The 23,708-nt window shown below is 30.2% G+C and overlaps 1 protein-coding gene across 5 annotated transcripts in view; it reads right to left on the bottom strand.

The window, feature by feature from the left end:
- Window positions 1–276: 276 nt before the first annotated feature.
- Ca-alpha1T (Ca[2+]-channel protein alpha[[1]] subunit T) overlaps window positions 277–23,708 on the bottom strand; it is a 303,939-nt gene continuing 280,507 nt past the window's right edge. For all 5 annotated transcript variants that reach the window (XM_089228015.1, XM_089228013.1, XM_089228016.1 and 2 more), the window contains 10 exons: window positions 18,961–19,179; window positions 18,595–18,787; window positions 18,344–18,495; window positions 17,985–18,094; window positions 17,697–17,827; window positions 15,975–16,124; window positions 14,470–14,762; window positions 6,948–7,128; window positions 6,577–6,773; window positions 277–6,503 (listed from right to left, as the gene is read on the bottom strand). In XM_089228015.1, the coding sequence (XP_089084141.1) occupies window positions 5,967–6,503; window positions 6,577–6,773; window positions 6,948–7,128; window positions 14,470–14,762; window positions 15,975–16,124; window positions 17,697–17,827; window positions 17,985–18,094; window positions 18,344–18,495; window positions 18,595–18,787; window positions 18,961–19,179 (2,163 nt within the window). In that variant the 3' untranslated portion in view covers window positions 277–5,966. The remainder of the gene's footprint in view (window positions 6,504–6,576; window positions 6,774–6,947; window positions 7,129–14,469; window positions 14,763–15,974; window positions 16,125–17,696; window positions 17,828–17,984; window positions 18,095–18,343; window positions 18,496–18,594; window positions 18,788–18,960; window positions 19,180–23,708) is intronic.

The following is a 23,708-nucleotide window of genomic DNA, read 5'->3' as shown; positions in this document are numbered from 1 at the left end:
TTAAATTGTTGATAACTCGGTTGGTGTATTAATCAATAAACTGAATAAACTTATAATATAATTATGTTACTGTACTCTTTATGTAGTTAAAATACAGGACAAGAAACTTTGATAGAAAACAATTAAATTTTACAAATTATAAATTATCACTATTTTGCCCAGCATTGCTAGGTACTATAGAAATCGTTACCACTGATAAAAAATAGATTTTAGATTATAAATAACCAATTTATTAAATAATTGGATGGAAATAATGAATAATCCAAAACAATCATATTATATTGTATAATTATATTATGTAATAACATTTAAAAATTATATTTATTTATACAAAACTGTCTTTTTTTTTTTTTGGGGGCAATTATTAAAAATTTTCTCAACGAATGCTAACAACAAGCGCGTTTGCCTAAAGTACGTGTACAATATACAACCATGTTTACGGTTTTTTTTTTATAGAAATAGTAGTCTCACAATAATTGGTTGGACTGTATAATAATGATAATAATAATAATAACATGGTCTTATAATATATAATTACCTAATTATACTAAGTTACCAATAATATTCATAAACGAATTGTAATAAAAATAATAATTATTAATAATAGTATCTATCTATAATAATAACGGTTCAATCACAGGAGAAACTTATATTTTTTTTATGAACCTTTTTATTACGAGGGGAGATGTGGAGAATAAAAACATTTTTTCCTCTACTTAAATTATTAAAATATTTATGCAATGCGGATATACAATGTATATGAATGTAGTTACAACGTGATTTCGTTTTTCTTTAGAATATCTATGACCCAAATCATAATGTGTATGTACAAAAAGATTTTTCAATACATAATAAATAAATGATTGTATAATAAACAATAGTTTCGAATCGTTATATTTCAAAATTCAAATATATTACATGTACTCAAACACCGTCTACAAAATATTACCAAAGCTACTTAATATTTATCATTTGTCTACAAAATTTAATAGAAAAAAAAACAATAGTAATACATTTCAATGCACTTATGCGTAAAAGTAATTGCCTATAAATCAAGTTTTTAGTCAATATTTGTTTTTTTATGTCCCCTTCCCCCCACAAGTGTACCGCACTTGAATTTGATTGTAAGTGTGTCGTGATCATGAATTTGATTTTTCTGTGCGCGAAACGCGCAGTGGATAACTGGACAAGTACGGTAAAAATAATACCTAAAATATTAATAAATAATAATAATAATTCGAAATATCGGTAAAATATTATCCTTGGAGTACCTATATACAATGACTATAAATATCATACCAACAGAAAATAATATAATATAAGGTCCAGCTGTGTCCTATTTTAATTTTAAGATAAATTTATGTAGTGTTCCCATGGAGGTTTTCTATGTAAGCATAAATGTATATAATTATGCGGGAACGCCCAAATACGGTATAATAATTATAATAGTACAAAGAACCTATTAAAATACTGTAAATCAATTTGAAATTTTTGCGAGGGACGACAAATGAGGTATGGCTGAGTATGGGTTGAAAGTGTTTCGAGGGAATCATTTCATTATTTCGAATTATTATCTTTTTTAGTCCGAAGTTTGAATTATTGTACATAACACTTAACTGAGACATTCTATATATAATATATTATAACAAACAATTATATAAAAATTGTCAAAGATATGTTTTCTATTCGTTAATAATACATAATAATATAAGTAGTAATAATAGCATAATTGTACAGTAATTATAATAATAATAAGTCAGTTTGAGTGATACAAAGAGCTGGATGGAGAGAGAATGAGAGAAAGTAGAGTAGTACTTACAGTGTTTTTGCGTATATAACATTACACTCTACTAAGATATTTACCTTATTAGATATAAGCGGGGGAATAAGATTATAGGAATAATTATCATAATAATAATAATTAGATGTTAAACAAAAGTTATATACTTAAGAAATAGGCAGTCTCATAGAAAATCACTAATCAATATCTAAAGACTAGACATAAAATATAATATGATTTACACATAATTTTACGAACTTAGATATTAATATCATACTTGGACGATTTTGATTTTAAATTTTCTAGAAAAAAAAAATAACTCGATACAAAATCAAATATTCGCGTAATATTATAATATTTTAGTACAAAGATTAATTTTACTATATGGTATATTAATATAATATTATTCATGTACAACGTGTGATCCATTTAACGGGCTACACTAATACTTTTCAAGTAATTTTTAGTTTGAAAATGTTTTTTTTCATAGTTTGAAGTATTTCGGTATTTTTACTACAAATATTTAGGATACTATTAAAATCTAAAAACACAAGAACTATTTAAAAAAAAAAAATTAAAAAAGATATCGTCGCTATTAAAATGTACCACCCTCTATAATATATATATATACATACTCACACACACACATATTTATTATATACCTAATTAGATATATACGATTATTAAGGCGATAGATATCTAAAAATTTGACTTTATCACAGATTCGACGTATAGCATAAAAATATTATATTAATCAATATACTTTCACTAGGAAGGTAATATGTAATGAATAAATTTGGCTATTACATTATACTATATTTTATACTTAATAAACGAAAATAAACGTTCAATGACCCAATAATATTTATTGTTATTATTTTTATAATAACTACCCACGTCATTATTACAAAAACTAAATATTGTTCGCATGAGATAAAAGTACTGCATCCTACCAGTGATTGCGATTTGCGTGATGCTTAGCAAGGTTTTTTACTGCACATAGGCAGGCCGAGCAAAATTAAATGAATTTAAAAAAGAAAAACCTACTTTATCATTTTATGAATATTATGACCATATCAGTTGAAAACATGGCTTAAGTAGGAATTGTGCTATTATTTCGATGCTGCAATCCATGTTTTATTTGTATTACAACTGCGATGGTTTTGACGGAATCGCGTATAGCCTATTGTTATGTACCTACCAACCAAATAGCTAACAACTACTTACAATGCGTTTTGAATCGATTTCCTATCTATTTTGCATTTCGATGTCGTATTAAAAATAATTCGATTCGTTTATGTTTTTACGAAAATCTAGAAAAACAACTCTCTAGTATCTGCTGGCTATTAGAATAATATGTATGTATTATAAGTACCTACTATGTATATAATATATCTTAACACTTTAGTAATCACATATTATTATTCTGCTCTATTATAGATTTACAATTACTATGTACAGTTGTTACAACTTACATGGTAAATATTACATTATTTAACTTTTAGTTGAAATGTGTGTATATATATATAATATATATGTATTAACAAACATAAAATAAATATCTGTTACATTAAAAAATATATATATAATATATACATACATTATGTATACGTTGTTAACTTTATTTTTTGATGTAAATAATACTAGACGAATTTATAAATACATTGTCAAGCAAATAATTTACAGATTTTAGATGTGTTATATTAATCTCAAAAGTTAAAATCGTGAATATTGCGATTTTTTAAACAACAGTCAAATTGTTAAATATTAACTAATTACCCGAAGAAAATTATAAATTTCTATTAGTTATTAGTTTGTAAACATAATATTTAATATTTAACTGGTTCTAATTTTACAATTAAAATAACTTAAATGTTAGTATATTATTGATTGATTGTTAAATTCATGTAATAATTGATTTTTTCAAAACTGCATCAAAATTTTTTAGAAAAAGATTGAAATTGATAATAAAAATAAAAATAAACATTAGTTGCTAATTTTTAACAAAATATTTTTGAACACCCTCAATACGCTAAAGACAGTGCTACACAACAAATATATTATTTCTTAAAGTCTTTAAAAGAATAAGCAGTGGTTACTTATTAATTGTCTATCATTGCAATAGGTTGCTACATATTTCATAAAATGATATACCTTGAAATGTAATCATTCATTTTTTTTCTATAATATAGAATTATAGAATAAATAAAATAGTTTCCAAGGATAACTTATATCTTCGAAATAATTATGTTAACTGCTATTTTTTTACGTACATCTTCTGTTTAAGACAATTCAACGTTTGAAAACATCCAGGGAAATTAAGATCATCAGAGAGAAACTTAATAATAAAGTGATTAATAATATTACAATAAATTACGTGTTTTAACGAAATACAAACGGATACAAATGTTCTGTTCAGTGTATATTTCATTGATTTTGTATCGACTCAGATCACTATAGTTCATTATGTCTCATTAAATGTCCTATTGTAACTCCACCGGCTATTAATTCAGTCGAGCCTTACATTTAATATAATACATTAACATTTAAAACGATTATAAGCTAAGTATAAAAGTGATGGTAGTTGGTACGTTGTATAAGCACCAATCTAACCATACCAATCATTATTTTTTATTCTAAATAATTGTTTAAATAAATTATAACTACCTACTAATTTTATACTAAATTTATTGTAAACGTACTTAATAGTTAATACCTCTATCATATTAGGTTATCATGATTTGAATTAATATTATGTTAGGTAATACATAATATCAACATTGCGATGACTTGTGTTATAAATTAATTATTTATGAAAAAATTCAGTAAATTAAAACGTATGACTGAATCCTACCTTTTTTATTTTTTCATAAACTTGAGATTTGACCGGGTCGATAAATAACTTTATTCAAAACAAAACACTTTGGCAGAATCGATAATCCTCTTATACACGATACCTAGCTGTTATCATAGTATAGAATGTTCGGATTATAATAAATAGCTGGTATAGGCGGTATAATATATTATACGTGCGCGTATTAGAGGTTTAAAACCGAAACGGGTTTATTGTCGATAACAAGGAATATTATAAATTATAATATTTTATCGGTAAATAATATTATAATTTATATAATACGTATTCGCGACGACGAAAAACTATCAGAGCAGGTGTGAAATACAATATAATATATCCACGTAGCTAGATTACGTATTATAGACACGTTCTGACACGTTCTGACACGAACTGTGCTTGACGGACCAGCGCATAATGGCAACCTTTCGACAAAGAAACACCTCGTTAAAATCACGTTTCACGGGCGCCGATCAACAGCGTTTTGTCGAGTTTATGGTTTTTGTAAAATCAAATTGCTTAGGGTAAAAAATAATATTAAAATGGCATAAAACAAGAATGTTCACATCGATTTTCAGATGAAATTTATTAAGTGTGTTGTATAATTCGGATCCTCTAGTTTCGTCAAAAATATAGTTAGATATCTCGAACACTACCTACGTTTATTTATTTACGATTCATACAGCATCGATTCGATTGATTGATTGACGGATTTTTCATGTCGTCATCGCGTTTGAATACGTATATAACTTTTAGGCGGTGTAATTTTTAATTTTTAATTTTTTTTTTGATTTACGCAATCGTCATTGTTTCGTAGATGGTATGATTGTTATTATTCAATTTACTCATATACAACGCATATATTTTAATTGTTCCTATTACGACTCATTTTTAATTTTCCGTAATCATATTATGCTTATTATTGGCACAAAACATATTCCGTAGGTTGTAAGTTCGTTAGTTCGTTACCTATCTCATAACACCTGCAGTTAGTCAAAGTATTCGACGCAGTTAATAACACCCGACCATAGATGGATGCATGCAATTCCAAAAACTGTATTGATGAATAATTAGTTGTTCTCTGCAAAAACGCGCACATTTCACTCCAACCAGTGGACGTGGCCCCGAGGGGAGTTTTTGAACACGCAATAAAATCATAAGACTGCAAAAATGACGATAATCTGAATTTCGTAATAATAATAGTAATAATGATAATAATAATAATGTCGACAACGACGAGAATAATGATAACGAGGACGACGATGATAACAATAATAGTAGTAATAATAATAATAATAACAGCATTATCATATCGATAGTGTTGGCGAGGACTGATCAGGTCTTTCTCTTTACACTCGCCTCGATCCGTACGTCCAGCGTGTTGATCGGACCGGCGGTGGTCACACCGGACGAGTTTGGGTCTTCGGATCGTCTGACCTGCGGGAAACGAGACCGTAACAGTGGTACGTCGACTGCACACTCCTCGGGTATGGCCAGTGTGACGTAAGACTTGGACAGCGATGGCGGAGGCGTGGGCGGCGGAACGGCCAGCGCATTCGGATTGGGCGTTGTCGGTACGGTCAACAGAACTGCGTTGGCAGAGCTGTTCTTCGCCACTGCCGCCGCTGGTTCTCCACGGGCCGGGTACCCGCTTCCGCTTCCGGTCGCCTTACCGCCGGCAATCGCCTCCGAGACGCACCTCGCTTGCAGCTGCACTTGGTTCGCCGATGACTGCCAGTCCGTACACTGTTGCAATTGATGCAGCTGTTGCATTTGTTGCTGCTGTTGTTGCTTGCGTTGACCGGCGGCGTCCTGTTGGTCCGTTGCCGTTCGTTGCGAACTGGAACTTCGGACACTGTCCCTCCGAGTGACCTATGTGTGAATAAAAAACAATACGCTATAATATTATTGTCGGGTGAACGTCCGATATTTTTGATCAAGTTACATCACTTCGGTGCTGTGTGCCCAAAGATGACTTCCGGTTCTTAGATTCGAAATGAGGAATCATGAAAGTGGGCATGAGCGCTGGTGGGACGAGCATATTCGACTCCTGGACGGTCTGACGTCTTCTCTGCGATGGTACGATAGTCGGTTCCGTCATCCTACCACTCCAAGAATTGAATGAAAACCGTCGTCCTTGACCTGTCAACAAAACACAAAATAAAAATGTGGCACAAAAGTTGATAGAAAAAATTTGGTAAAAATAAATAGTTGTTGTCTTAAGAGACCCCGTGCATCACTAAACTTTATTATGCAGATCACTTTTTTTTTCATGGCGCGCGCTATATTATATTAGAATACATTTTGATGATTTACTTTGGTATAGTGGTGAAGGTGGCAAACTTTTAAAAGTAAAGTCTGCGGGTAGTGAAAACTCTTTGCATAGGGGATTTTGTATCGAGTACTCATGGTCAAGGGCCATTTGAACCAATTGTTCTTCTTCTTCCGCAGCCATTTCTCTCTCCAATTGATCTTCCATATCCATCTCGTCTTCCATCTGCGAACAATGAAAAATCACAAATTTTATTATTTTGGGAAATTTTTTCTCGATCACATGTGAGAGATACTTAAGATTTTAAAATTGTATAATTTATAATATACTGTAGACCCATGGTAATTTAAAATAATTTGTAAAACGGCGTATCGTATAGGCAAAATAGCTACATTGCTGCGCTGAAGAACATATTTTAAAAATAGGTATTATAATTCAATTGACTTCTGAGTTTTAAACTATCTTCGAATTTATTGCAATGGCTACGTGCAAATGTTATGTGATATTAATTAATTATGTCTAATATTGGAAAAAAAATTGATTTGTGAATGGCACATAAATATCCACGATAAATAAAAGATAAATAGCTTAATATAAAAATATACAAATATATATTTTTTAAATGGAATTGTGATGTAGTGTCACATAGACACTCCCTTCAAACAAGATGTCCATTCTTGTAATTTATCCACCATATTGCCTAATATACCGTGTGTTCACCAATTTAGGGAATAACTTAATTTATCGGTCGGATTATGTTGGAATAAATTGAATTTTTTTACAAACTAGTGGTATTATATAAATACACATTTTCAGATAAATTTAAAATTTTTAACCCTCTCGGTAAGCGTAAGTGCAATGCTAATTACATTTTATTTAATGGCAACCAGTATTTTTGATACCAAATTCGGATAGACTGAATTTTTTTAAGTCATTTTGAACAATTAACCATGGTTCTAAAACCAAAATTGAATGAATGAGAGCCATTCAAATTTTACTGAATAATACATTTTTACAAGTAATTATAAAATGCATAAAGCCATTTATAATTATTTATTATTGGTTGTCTTTTGAATATTTTTAAGTATATGGTTGTAATACATTTTAATTAAATAATTTTATATCCTTACATTTTAATCTTATTTATAACACGTATATGTAAAAAAAAAATAGGTAAAAATATTCAAAAAGTAGCCAATAATAAATAATTATAAATGGTTTTATGCATTTTATAATGACTTGTAAAAATTAATTATTTATTAAAATTTGAATGGTTCTCATTCAGTCAATTTTGGTTTTAGAACCATGGTTAATTGGTCAAAATGACTTAAAAAATTTCACTCCATTCGAATTTAGTATCAAAAATACTGGTTGCTATTAAAAAAATAAATAAGTTGCATTGCATATTATGCGCGTACTGAGACGGTTAAAAATTTGAAATTTATCTGAAAATGTACATTTATTTATATACCACTAGCTTGAAAAAAAATTCGATTTATTCCAACATAATCCGGCCGAGAAATTAAGTGTTCCCTAAATTGGTGAACACACTGTATAAATTCAATACAGATTGTATGTACATAATTCTTATTTTTTTTTTTATAAAATAAAAAAATGCATATTTTCCCATTGTATTATATAAATCCACTGCACTTATCATTCCAAAAGATTGAATAACACAGTAAAAAACTACATATAACGCGATGTTATGTTTTCTGCATTTTTAAATGTAAATTATTAATCGGAAAAAGTTTTTAAAAAAGTAGGCAAATGGGTATCACTCCGCTATATAGTAGAGATGGAGAGTAGGTCACTATAATAGATGTGTTAAATTTGAATGCAATGACAGGTCACAGGTATAAAGTATAATAATTGTATACGAAAAACGATTCTGAACGGAGCTGATTTGTCAGTCTAGGATATATTATCTATATTTAAATTATAATATATTATTTATATACGCTCACGAATGTTTTCTTTATTGACTCTGGAGTATTTGTATTACAGTTATTTGAAGAAAAATTAATATAATGTAATTAGTGTTGTTACTGTTTCACAACAAACCTATGGCCTGCAAGAAAATCACGGAGATAACAATATTATTATCGCACAAAGTAAACGAACAATATAATGTTTTGCCCAGCCGGAACAAATCAAATCAAATTATGTATTAATTTATTTTGTGGTTTTGCTGCAGTGACGAGCTTTTCTTAATACTATGTTTATATATAAAATTTAAAAGAAGGGATTTGAACAATTTAAGCGCGTTTTATTATAATATACTTTTGTGTAATAAACGAGTCATTTATTGATGGAATTACGAATATTTTATACGGAAATTTATACATAATTTATACAGAAACAATAATTCCCAAGACGTAATATGAGGCATTTTGTTTGTTTCTCTAAATTAAAAAGAAGTTACAAGGAGTATACATAAATATAATCTTAATTATTATGTAAGTAATAACTAATAAAGTTACTGCTTCACTCAAAACCAATTCCTGCGATAACAGCTCGGAGATGATAATAATAATGCTATCGTGATAAATTAACTATAATACTCGTAATTCATACAATTTTGACGCGGAACCAATCAATTTAAATTTATTTGGTGTTTTACTTCGGTGACTTCGAGTTTCTCACAATATCATGTTTTCACGTATATAGGTTTTGATTGTTTTGAAGCCTAGAGGACGAGGTTTTTGAGAGATTTTCTCGCGTTTCATTCGAATATCCAGAGTGTAATAAACTCTACTTCCGGGGTGCTGCCAATGGGTGTCTTTCCCTCTCCTGTCCTATTTATTTTTGTTTCCATTTTATCTCACTTGTTGTACTACTATGAATATATATTGCAAATAAACCTTCTTTAATAATAATAATAATAATAATAATAAAAAAAAATACATACAATTTACATATATTTATTGATGTAACCAACGTTTTACTCAGGTACCTGTTTAATATATTTTTTACGAATCAAACATTTTATTTCGTTTATATTATTATTGTTACTATACACAATATTTGTTATTTGAACTGAATACCTGCGCACAGTAACGCATTATTGTAATATATTTTATATCATTTCTCGGCATACGTGGGATGTATATACGGATAAACGATTTTTACGGAGATTATTCAAGAATGCACATACAAATTGAAACAGCCGTAATTCGAATTTTATTAGATCGAAAGTTTTATCTAAATTGCATATTATATATAAACCCAAACAACACACATAATTTAATATGGACATCTCGAACAAAAAATATATTTCACTGTAGCTATTAAAATATATAGTCAAAGTTTATCACGATGGAAAACAATGCGTAATAATATATTATATTATAATCAAACGCTTTTATGACGGTAGAAAAAGTTGTGATGAATAATCTCAATTATCATTATCATAACAATAATAATGATATGATTTATTTAACCTAATCGATTAATTGATACTCCCGAGAGATAAAAGTTTTGTTTTTAATGCATAAATTGTATATTTAAACTAATTTGAGTTATTTATTACATAAATACATACACACACACATTTATATATATATATATATATATATATATATATATATATATTTGTAGTTTTATGATTTGATGAGATCCTATAAAATATGTAAAAACCGTTTGTATAACCTTTTTATATTACATTGTAGAAAATAACTTTGACCGTCATCGGATTTTTTCATCTGAATTTCTTTTACAGTTTTAGCACGTAGAAAAGCGTATTTTTGAGTACGTAAGCTACAATTCGGGGATAAGTAGACTCGAAAAATATGAAATGGAAAACACAAATAATAACAATAGTAATAATTCATAATAATAGTTGTCATATTTGTTAATTTACAATAAACAATAATTATTATGCATAACGCTATGGTAAATAATATGATGGTTAAATAATTTAAATAACCGAATGCTGGTATAAAAGAATTTTATCGACAAAAGTTAATGAATATAATACTTTATTATATATTACGAAAATGTGTTGGGTTTTCTATTCATATTATTGTAATAGGTTCCCTAGCTGATCATAATTTTTAATACATTTTCGTATCCTTCAAACTGTGGTAGAACATTTTTTTGTTTTCAAAACCAAAACATTTGACTTATAAAATGAGTGTAGCACTAAAACTAGTTAAAAATAAATCATCCAATCGTATATTTTATACTACGCTAGTCGTTTTGTCAAACAATATACGTTACGTGCATATAAATATATAATATATATATTCTATGTTTATATATAAACTTCATATACCATATTTTACACATAGTACTGCTTAATGTATAAAATACTGTGAAAAAGCGTTTGAAGTTTACGAAAAGGAAGATGAATATAATATAATGTATCGAAGGACTGAGTACCGTTAAAAGAGAAAATGGCAATAACTACAACTAAAACGTGTTTGAAAGTAGCAGGTTGCAACCAATAAGTAAGTTAAAATAAATCTTTGATTTACACGTTTTAGAATTTATGCATGACAATAATATATACTCACATTATTTATGTTAAATATGTTATGTTTTATTCACTTATATATATAATTCTTTTTTAATTTATACAACCTTATTTTTCGATAAACTATATGTTGAATATTGTACAAGACCATTATAATAATTAACTGGGTTTTCTACTTATTTTTCTTCTTTAACTAAGTAATTTGTATAATTTAATAATAATAATAATTATTTAGGTAATTAACCCATTTATAAAAAAATGTTATATAGTTTTAAATAATTGTGTTGTAATGATATAAATATGAAATCGTTCATAACAATTTTATAGATTTAGAACTGATAGTAGTTGTTATTAAGAGGTATTAACGGTATTAAGAGTTTAATATTGTACAGAACAAAAAAAATCTATATCTATATAACATTACCCATGAGCAATGAGCATCATAGCACAGATTATATAAAACCAGATGGTGCACTCCCTATTCGGCCCATGTAATTCTCAAAAATGCGAAAAATCAAAACCTACCTCAAATCAGTGTCACCACGGATAGGGAAAATAAGGCTTTATTAGAAATTATTGTTTATTAACTACGCATCACTGACTTTTTTGACACTGTTCAGCCGTTGAACCGTTTTACCACAGATTATATAAATATATATTTAAATATATAGTAGTATAATATATATTTAAATTTTAAATATATAGTAATATAATATACATTTAAATATATAGTAATATAATATATATTTAAATATATAGTAATATAATATACATTTAAATATATAGTAATATAATATATATTTAAATATATAGTAATATAATATACATTTAAATATATAGTACCGAATTACCGTTATTGTTTTGCTGCTCATTGCTCAACGTACGCGGTATGCTGAGTGTGAATTTTTTTATTTATTAAACTTTTTTATTTAATCTTTATAATTTATTTTTGCACCAATTATTTTATATTTATTTAGTAATAAAGGAAATATTTTTCATATCTGATTCTGTAAGATGCCCGATTTTTGATATCTGTAAAACTTAGTATAATATTTCATGTTAAACCATGCCCGTTTAGTTAGCTTTTCGAATTATTTTTTGGACGTAAAATTAAAAAATTAAAAATCGGGCTTCTTACGGAATCTGATTTTAATCTTCTTTACCTATAATTTGTTTTATTTATTTATCTTTTGTGTATTGAACTTGTGAAGAACATTATAATAAATAAGTTAACACTCCTGTCACAGACCAAAATTTTTTTTCTATCGTCTTTGTGATGTACACAGTAAAATATTTTTAAATTGTGTAACAGAGTCACTATTTCTTGAAGTGTAAATAAAAATATCGAAAAAGATAAAACAAATTTAGTATTCTGGAATAATATGCACAAAAAAGTATTTTAAATATTTAAAAATCACTTCTCAAAAACTGTTGGTGAAGTATTTGTGTGCTTAACATGATTATCTGTTTTAAAGTTTTAAAAAATACAAGAAGGTTTGATAAACATAATTCCGAAGATTATAACAGACTAATCCATATATTGAACTGAAGGTACGCAAAATTTTAGATAATTTTTGGAATTCCATTAGCATTGAGCCATTGACGCTCAAAGTACATATAATATTATATTATTATGTATTAAATATTATTTGATACAATAATTAAAAATTATGGTAAAAGTTGTTGTACATTAATTTATTTCTCTTATGTGAGATGTGACCCTACTGATTTGAGGTAGGTTCGTGTTATCAGTAAATCGAAGAAGTGCACCATCTGGTTTTATATAATCTGTGATCATAGCGTACGATTTGGATAGATCTATTTTAATGACAGAATGGATTTGAAACCTTATTTATGTATTTAGAAAAGAGAAAATTGTATCCGTTGAGTACTTTGAGCAGATAGTTTTGGGAGAAGAACAATAAACAACCAAGGATAATATGGTCATGATGAATTTCGTAGGCTTGCGAGGAACAAATGAATAAGAGTATTCAGAATCCGAAAACGTATCTTTTTGGGTAATAAATAACAAAGATGTGGCGATGTGCGATTTGTATTGTTCGAACGCGGCTGAATTTCCCGGCGAACCAACAAAGTCCAAAGGGTTTACAAGTCGTGTGATCGGCGCGGAATGTTCGCGACGAGTCGTTTCCCCTCCACGAAATCCACACGTGGCTTTCGTATCGGGACATCTTTTTTTTGTCTTTTGCCAACGTTTGAACCAGGCGGATTACGCACCGCCGGTTCGCTTCGTTGTTGTCGGTCTGTGATCGACCTCGTGGTCATTCGACATTGTGTTTTTATTATTAATAGTAAGTCAGGTTGAACGTTGAAACCACTAATATAATTTGCGCATTTTTATACCGTCGTAAACTTCGAGACAGTCGAAGTTTGACGGATTGTGTCACAGCCCACCACCGAATTTATTATACGAGATAGACGCTGTGGTATTTCCAGCGAGGACGGGGTTGACTGCAGTGAACAACGTGGAGGTGTCGATCAGGTCATATAATTATATTATTATTTGCTGTTTAAATTATTTAAATCATTGTTATTTTTATTGGCTGTAGCGCGTGGTGAACTGCACACGGCACTTACATTTGTTATTTATTTATTATTGTATGTACCTTTAAAGTATTATTGTGTAAAATATATATTGTGCCATTGCGCCTTAATCTACTTAGACATATTTGTACGAGGTAATATATTGTGAGTTTGCACCCCTTCTGTCCACGACATTACGCGAGTCATTGTCGCTTACCGCGATATTAAAAGTAGAAGCGGCGCGGCGCGGTGGATATGTATAGTTAAAACATTGCAATCAATGTGGGCTGTATAAAAAGCATCATAGCCAACTTATACAGATATTAACAAAATGGAGACCTAACCTAATAAAAATGACCGAGGGGAAGGGCTAGACATCGGCGGAAGGGCCGAGTGGAAAATGATTTAAAAAAATTATGAGTACAAAGAAGGGTTGAAGATGAAGGCTGGCAGCGCGTGGAGAAACAGGGAGGGAAATTGTAGAAGCGGAAACGGACATAATTGGCCTAGGAGAACACAGCGTGTAATGGCATGCATTTCCTTACCTGTTTATGAGATTCTTCGAGATGTTTCATGAGTACGGCGACCACTACGTTGACCAAAACGAACTGCGCCATCAGCACGAATATGACGAAAAACATGGGCGCTATGCCGTCAGCGACGCAGCAGTTTTTCACACAGTCTGCCGCGTTGTCGCAGTCCTCACGGAGTGCATCTTTCATGATGCCATTCCAGTTGTCTCCAGTCGCAACCCGGAATAGCGTCAGGAAAGCCATTCCGAAGTTACCGAAGTGAGCATGCTCTCCCAGACCTTGGCACGAATGCTCTTCGCTGCACTCTATGCATAGTAAATTATTTGACATTATTTAATGCTCAAATAAGAGTAAAGAGTAAGAAAATAGAATAAATATTTTTTTAATTAAAATTTCAAGAAATGTTTATTTTTATGAATAGACTTATATTTTGTATATAAATAATTAAAAAAAATATATCTTAAATGCTGAATATTTTTAAATTGTGATATAAATTATCTAAAACAACAATAATTAATTTAAAATATGCGATTAAAACCAATAAACCTTTACAATACTATCGATTAATTAAAAAAACAAAATATACAAATATTATAACACTTAACATTTCTCATTTTAAAATCTAGAAATCACGTGTTTTGTACTTTCGTTTTGTATTTGCGCTAGTTTTTGTACCTTTTTTTTTAAATTTAAAAATTTATTATAATAATAAAATGTTTCAGTACACATCGTGTTATTACAAGTAATTATTTTTTAACAATGGATTCAATTATACTAGATACATGAATTTTTTACATTGGTACAGTTGAGTACATTATAGATATATTATATAGTATGAGTGTAAGTGTATTCTTATATGGGTTTTCTGATGATGACTCTTCACTATCCTTTAAGAGAATGTCCTGAGGGAGTCAAGATCGTAGACGTCTGTTTAGTGTTTTTTTTTACTAGGTTGTAGTGACGGAGTCCGTCTGGATTTTTTAAATTGTTGTGAAAGTTTTGGAATTGCGTTTTTATCTATTTGTTAATGAAGGGTATACCTGTATCATCGTGAGTTTGATGTTTGATTGTTTCTCATAAATCACGGAGCTTTGAGGCAAATCCCCAAAAATTTGTATTTTTTTTATTTTAGTGGGTGACACAGCTGCCCATGCGCGACAGGCGTAGGATATCAGAGGCTATTTATTATTGATGTGTACAGAAGGAGTGAAGACTTAATTTGGTGTGTTGATTGAAAATTTACTAAGGGGTGGAGCTTTCTCATTTTCGAATATTCCTGTGAGAGTTTTATAATTATGTTTTTCTTCGAGAAAAACACCAATTTATACCTTTAAATTTTCTAGAAAAAACGCAAATGAGCATAAAACCCCAAGCCTTTGTGTATATCCCTCTATCTCAGGAGAGGGTTTTATTGACATAGACACGCAGTCATGCTTGATACATTTTTTGTTTTTTAAAAAAATGAGTCGTTTATATTATGACGTTATGACAATTGAATAATTATTAATTGTGCTTACCGAGTCTCCCAAACAGTTCCACGCCCAATGCGGCGAATATGAAGAACAATAGAAAAAATAGAAGTCCTAAATTTCCTACTTGAGGTAGTGCTTGCATCACGGTATCCAAAAGAGCTCTTATTCCTTTAGCCATTTTCAGTAATTTTAAAACTGAAAAAAAAGGCACAACAATTATTATTATACAATACTTTAATAATTAATAATAATACGTATATAATGAACGTTAAAAAGAATAATGATAATAATTTTCTTTATGTACATATTCTATGACGTCATGAAGTAATTTTATGACAATAAAATATCAACATAATATATAATATGTATTACGATTATTTTAAAAACAAGAAATTCAATGTTTATTTAATTCAAAAATTTAAGAAAATTTTTTTGACGAGTGTTAAATGCTTAACTTTTTCGGTATGTATTATAGTTTTATTTTCGTAGAAAGTTGCACATATCCATCTAATTATTTTAAAATTCTCAAATTACGTATTTACCACGTTAATTTTTTTTACCAACTGAAAACAGTTTGAATGGAACATGGATTATTCGGTATTTTGGTCAATATGCAAATGTCAAATGCATAGTTATTATTTTAAATACATACCATTGGTTGTAGATTTAAATATAAACTAGCCAAATAAATTAGACCAAGTTAAACAAATGATTTAAGTTATGCACATTGCAAATCCCAAAAGATTTTACTTTCGCAAATCGGGGGAAAATATTTAAATATTTGTATTCTCCGAACAAATAAATTTACTATTTATTTGTTTAAATTTCGTCGTTTCTCGTTATAATAATATACAGATGCATATAGTGCACACATTAACCTACGAGTATATGGCAATCGCTGCCACAATTTTTGTGATTTATTAATGTTTCTGATAGGAAAATCCGATTTTCGTTTAATTCCCATTTCCCAAAGCCGTTGCACGTAATAGTAATAGGTATACTTAAATTATAACAAAATGCGTTAACTATGTTTATTTTCATAACGAAAACACACGCGCATATTATTGGCGTATTACCTATACTAAAATGTTTCTATATAGCTAACACATACACACATATTATATATAATATACATCGTACCTAATATATGATATTGCGGTCGAAGCGAACGTTATTGTACTAATTGGCTGTTATAAGGTATGCAAACACATTTAAAACTCTCCCACACACACAGACCTTAAGATTATTGGCTTATATAAAATATACGGATGTGTAGTAGTTACGTGGTGGTAGCATGGTAGGTTGGAATACATCCACAAGAGTGAAAATTAAATTATAGAAAATAGCATACTGCAATATATATACATAATATAAGAATACTACAGGGTCAAGGAGGTTCTTTTATCACTAATCATTTTAATTATCTGTATAAAGTATTTGTAATATTAGTTGTGCTCAATTGTATGTGATTTTAACATCGCAAAAAAATATACTACTTGCTATTCATTATGATCATCATTTTAATTTTATTTTAGATATTCATTTATTTATTTTAACCTATGAAAATTCATCCCTCTCATTTAAAATTTAAATGCTTACAAAATAATCGTATTGTTAGATTGACTGTTTATTATAGGTATAGTGATAAAATATTTACTTTGTATATATTATATTATGTTTATTGTATATTTGTAATTTCTATATGGTATTAACGTTTATTGTTCATTTTTGTTCGATGATCTTTACCTTAAAACAATCTTTACGTACCTCTAGCGATTCTCATAACTCTCATCACTCGGATAATAGTCGGATTGATTGGTATAATTTTCGATTCTAATTCTTCCAACGTGATACCCACTATGGACAATATAACGATACCAATGTCCAATATATTCCATCTGCAATAAATAAATAATAATAATAATAATAAATTATATGACGTAGTCGTATCAATACAAAATTATGATGTAAAAGTGTATGGAGCGAGATTAAAATCAAAGTTAACCCTTCCCTCCTTATCCACCTTTTGTGAGGCTGTACAATGTGTATACGTACTTGTCCTTCACGTAGAGCTGAAGTCCCAGTGCCAACATTTTCATCACGCACTCCAGTATGAACACGGCGGTGAAAAAATAATTGAATATTTTCAACGCGTAAGTCAACGCCTGAGCAAAATAAAAAAAAATGTGGTGAATACTCGTGGGGTTATTTTTTTTCAAGTGCATATTTACAAATATACAGTTTGAACGTGAAACAAAAAGAATATAATATGGGTCGATACCATTTAAGTACACGCGGTGAATGTATGTACTACAATTCTATAATATTATAATGTATATGCAGCGGGAGAAAAACTCCAAAACTTTTCCAAATATAATACTATCCTATACTGTTGTGTCTATAAATATACTTACTTTAGGCATCATGTAAAATTCTAGTGCCATCGTGACTACGTTGAGACCGATAACGGCAGCAATGGCCAAATCGAAATACTTGGACGTGACTACGCTGTGCACCAACAGCCTGGCACTGCTATAGTCTCTATAATACGGTGGCTCGTGCATTTCTATATTTACAAAAAAAAAAAAAAAATGTTTGATTAATAATCGTTCTGTTTGTTAATTTTTTGTTCATATCATAGCAGTTTAAATGCAGAAAATCTCACTTCTACGTTTTTTTTCCATTTGCTTGGCTCGTTTGGCCAGCCGCCGTACTCGTTCTTCTTTTTCTTGTTCTTCCCGGCACCGGTGAAAATTTTCAACCACCACGCCGACGAACATGTTGAGCACGAAAAAACCGACTAAAAGTATGAACGATATGAAGTACAACAGTCGCCATTCCGAATAGTTTTCGATCGGCTGAGTGAAAAAAAAATAACAAAAAATAAACGAAAAATCCCAAAAATAATAATTATTACATAACACGATAATTAAAGTAATAAAGTGTATGTAGGTCACGTGCTATGCTACTAAACGGGCGCGTTTTAACAACAGCAACTTACTACTGTTGAAGGATATTTTATTTTACGCACTTGTTGATCAACTCCCACGGCGTCCAGACCCGTGTACATGATGTTCACCCAACCATCTCTGGACGACAACACGAACAAAGACATCAACGCCTTTCCCAGATCGTCGAAATTGTATTTTTGATTGACCCATGTGTTTTTCTTGTCAGCTAGACATTCTTTTTTGTCACGGACGTGTTTAATGTTAGGGCCTTCGCAGTGAAAAAACGTTCCTTTGAAAAGCTGTACACAAAATAAACGATTTGTTTTCCAAAACTGACTAATTTTATTTTTATAAATGTACTGGAAATTCCACTGGAAAGCCTTCATATTAACGGATAATAATATTTTAAGACTGACTACAACAGAGTATTTTTCTGAAACAGTCACATGAAATATTTCGGCTAGACGACTGTAGTTTTCCTGTAGTTTTCTAATGGGAATTTTCGATGAGGATAAATTATACTAGGTATTCTGGCAATTTTCAAAAATGATTTCTCTTTCGGCATGTGCATTCGCAGTATGAAACATATATCGCGGTAACACATATTATATTTCTATCACGAAATTTATATATTCTTATTTTTTCAATAACATTAATAACAACGTTTTTGACGAGAAGTTGAAAAGTGTTCAATCTATATGGGTATTATTATTCAATATTTGTTATTGTTTAATTTATTGTGCCTTTATTGTCCGAACCTTAACTATGTTGTTTTTCATTATTTATAGTAATATTGTTTTTCCACAGTAAACAAGTTGAATTTCTCCACACGATAAATCAATTTAAATTAAAAAATTTGAATTCCAGGAATTGTAGAGATAAAAATAATTATTCATCAAAGTTAATTGAAAAAAATAGTGTTATCAGAATGGAGTTATAATGACATAATGATTTGTGTAATCATTTAAAAAAATATTAACTTTATTGTGTCTGCGCTCACCAACGAGGTAACATTTTTGAAGATTGGCCTAAAATGAATAATTTTAGTAAAGTGTATAGTTATTGGTACTAAGATTGAAAATAAAACAGTATTAGCGTAACCGGATAATTAAAAAAATATATCCGTTAAATATATCATCAAACATCATTTATACGAAAAACAAAATTTCTTGGTGCCAATAACTATATTAGTTGCTCTACTCCATTTTTCTCAAAAATCTTCATTTTAACATATTATATTATGGTATATGCATTGTATTATTATATGACTGAAGCACGCCGTATATGGCATCAGTCAATAGGCTCTTGATGTCTGTACTACACTATAGCTGACCTTAATAATATAGTTCAAACAACTTAATATAAAGCGTATGCATCAATAATTAATATTATAAAAATCAACAATATGCCAATTATTTTAATTAATTAAAAAATATTTTATACACCACGCACTTCATTAAATCATATTTTCTGTTAATGAATTATTATTCTTTCTATTGTGGATTTTACATGACCATAAAATAATTTGAGAGGGTTTGCTATGTATTTATAATGTATATCGAATATTTATAATATAATATAGGTACATTTATATTATATTATATTTGTGTTGTATTTACAACCATGTAATTTAAATAAAACAACAGTCCCTATAATATACTAGTAAAATTTAAAATAGTTCAGGTTAAAATTATTTATAATTTTCACTTTATTTGTACATAACCTATTTAAACGGGTTATGTTGGTCGATAAATCGTAAATGTTCATATTTTATTATTCAAAAGGTGAATTTTAATATGGAAATTTAAATAATTATTTCAATGTGGGCTTAAAAATAAGAAACAAGCGAAACAGTTTATGTTAGTAAATATTCTCGTATATTCGAGACTCAAGTTGAATAATAAATAAATTTATTGATCTTATAATGATGTGTATTTTTTCAACCTCAAGGGTGATTTATGGTAGCAAATTAGATCCATTTGAAACTATAGAGTGGTAGCTACGGGAAAGGGTAAAGTATTTATAACCGTTGATGTATAGCAGCTTAACGTTTATAAATTTAGTGATGTGACTTATTAATAGAAAACGACTTTAATTATTAATTTAATTTATATCTACCAAGTAATTTTATAAATTGACTGAAATAAGTAGTATTTTGATTTGTTATATAAAATAATTATTGGCGTTTTGTTAAATGTTAAGAATATACGTAAATGCGTTGCAAAAATTAAATTAATCAGTTAAACATTATTGACAGTATTATTTTATAATTGGTCAACATCGGCTGTCTTTGATTATACTATCTTATAAAGATTAACTTTTAATTAATGAACTTTACATAAATTACTTAATAGGTAGGTGCCTAATATATTATGGCACTACATTATGACGCACGAAATTTCCACGAGAACCTACATAACACTCCATTAGCTTTTGGCTTGTGTTTAAGAGGCGACGTATATACACAACTATTAAGACATAACCACACACAAACTATATTATTTTGTAACGTGAGTAAACTTAACGTCAGATTTGATTTAGTATGTACAACTGCAGCTAATTGAAACGGCCACGGAGTAAAATCAGATATACCATGTCGTCGAGTTATTTATTCACGCAGACATGATGTTTACTGATTAAGTATGCACTGATGTTAACTGTGGAATTATATTACCTCCAAATGACTTATAAAGTATTGGTTACCCATTAATACCAATACTGTAATTTGTGTGATTCAGTCCAGAGTTTTAGAACAATAATAAATAAATAAATTCATTGAAATAGGGTTGAAAGTTCTGAAGTCCATGATGATTTGATAATCATAGTAGGTATTAGGTAATTATATTAATCAATATAATTTTGTAACAATTTCCTACGAACTATTATATTTCTAGTATTTATTAATCCAATGGAACATCTATTTTTATTTTTGTAAATTTAATTTCGTATATTATCCTTAGTCTAATTGGTACATAATGTATAAAGTTCCACATTATGTACCAATTAGAGTTTAATAATTCAGAAATCAATCTTTCGAATAAATATTGTGATTTAAAGACGAAAATAATGTTCAAAAATAGGTATCATCCGATTAATAGTGAAAAGAGTGGTCATTTATATTAAAATGAAGTTTGTATCATGACGGAATATCCATTGAATAGAATAACGAATCTAAGTATGTAATAAATTAAAAATATGGTCTCTGTATCAACAAACGTATATCACCAACTAGATTCACTTTCCCATCGGAAAAGCTACTCAAGTTGAAAATCGAAGTATTATTTGTATTTCGACATACAAAGATACGAATAAATAAATAAAAAATACATATATTGTTCACGCCACGCGGGGTCGTGTTGTTCCCCAGGTAATATTATCAAATATAGTTTCTTTTATTAAATATATGTATGTTATTTGTACGGGGCCGTTGGGGCCAAAATACGATTGCATAGTAGCATGAGATTCGGAATACAGTCGGTCGGCACTCTGACTGTCGATCGTCGCGAATAAACGCTGCAACGGCGGGCACGTTTGACGTCGGGAGGCGTACATGAGCTACCAACCTCCCGCCGACTGTACCGGCCGGATCTATGTATTATGCAGAGCACGGGTCAGACTGGTCCACAGAGCACCGGTCGCAATAAGGTACACGATAGCTACAAACTTGCCCAATCGAACTATTCTTGGTGACCCGTGTGTATTCTGCGAAGAGTATTTATGTATAATGTCATAAATGCTCATTCCACTGGTAACAGTATGAGGGCTCACGGTGAGCAAAGACGAAGCGTACGGCAACCCGCGCGCTCTAAAGGAGCCCGGGTCTGCACGCCGGCTACGGTGCCATAACAAAGGGCGTACGGCGACCCGCGCACTCTGCAGGAGCCCGGGTCTGCACGCCGGCTACGGTGCCACAACATGCAAAATGGTCGGTCCCGTGTTCTGTAACGGAACGGACGCGCCAGCGCGCCTTAGCGAATCCCGGCCGGCGTTTGCACATCTTCAAGCGCTTTAACGAATCACAAGATCACGGTAGGCGTGGCTACGACAGAAACAACCAGCCACCGACCACCATTTAGGCAACTACAGCAACAACACCGTTATACACACAACGGCATTATAATCGGACTGCTGTGGGCGTGGCAACAACCAATGCATTGGCCAGCGCCGTCACGTGACCGTACGCAATAACCAACCACAGACAATCATGGGCGGTTCATGTTAGTACACAGCGCCGCAGCAGGCGAGACCAAGATTATAAAAGGGAGTGCGTAGCACAAAATCAGTCAGTAGTCAGTCCTACCTCACTGTAGCAAGACCTACCCAGGCAGACTTGCGCGGTTCGGGACCTTCTGACACGACACATCTACGCCGTAGCAAGACCCACCTCGGGCAGACTTGCGCGGTATAGAACACTCACGACACATCTACGCCGTAGCAAGACCCACCACGGGCAGACTTGCGCGGTATAAAACACTCACACGGTACAGATACTCCGTAACAATCCTCTAAACAACTGAACCAGCATCAATACAGTCCACTCAAACAATTCCTGTACGGAACATATATCATTGTGGAATCAATATATTCATCACTTCGTTCAAAAAAAGATGATTGTCTTCAAATCTAGAAAATATTTTTATAAATTGTATATAGTCTTACAAAATTGAATTAATTTTTGAATCAAGAATTGAATTAAGTTAATTCTAAAAGAACCAGTCTAATTTACGATACAAAAAATAGTTTACTTTTTATTCTCTTTATAATCAGTATTCATTAAAAATGGTTAAAGGTTAAAGTATAATACATTATTTAAACTCAAACTATTATT

This window comes from Diuraphis noxia, unplaced genomic scaffold (assembly GCF_037042655.1).
Source record: "Diuraphis noxia isolate RWA-SAM2 unplaced genomic scaffold, SU_Dnox_SAM2 contig0004, whole genome shotgun sequence".
Lineage (NCBI taxonomy): Eukaryota > Metazoa > Arthropoda > Insecta > Hemiptera > Aphididae > Diuraphis > Diuraphis noxia.
This window is presented reverse-complemented; position numbering and strand designations above follow the sequence as displayed.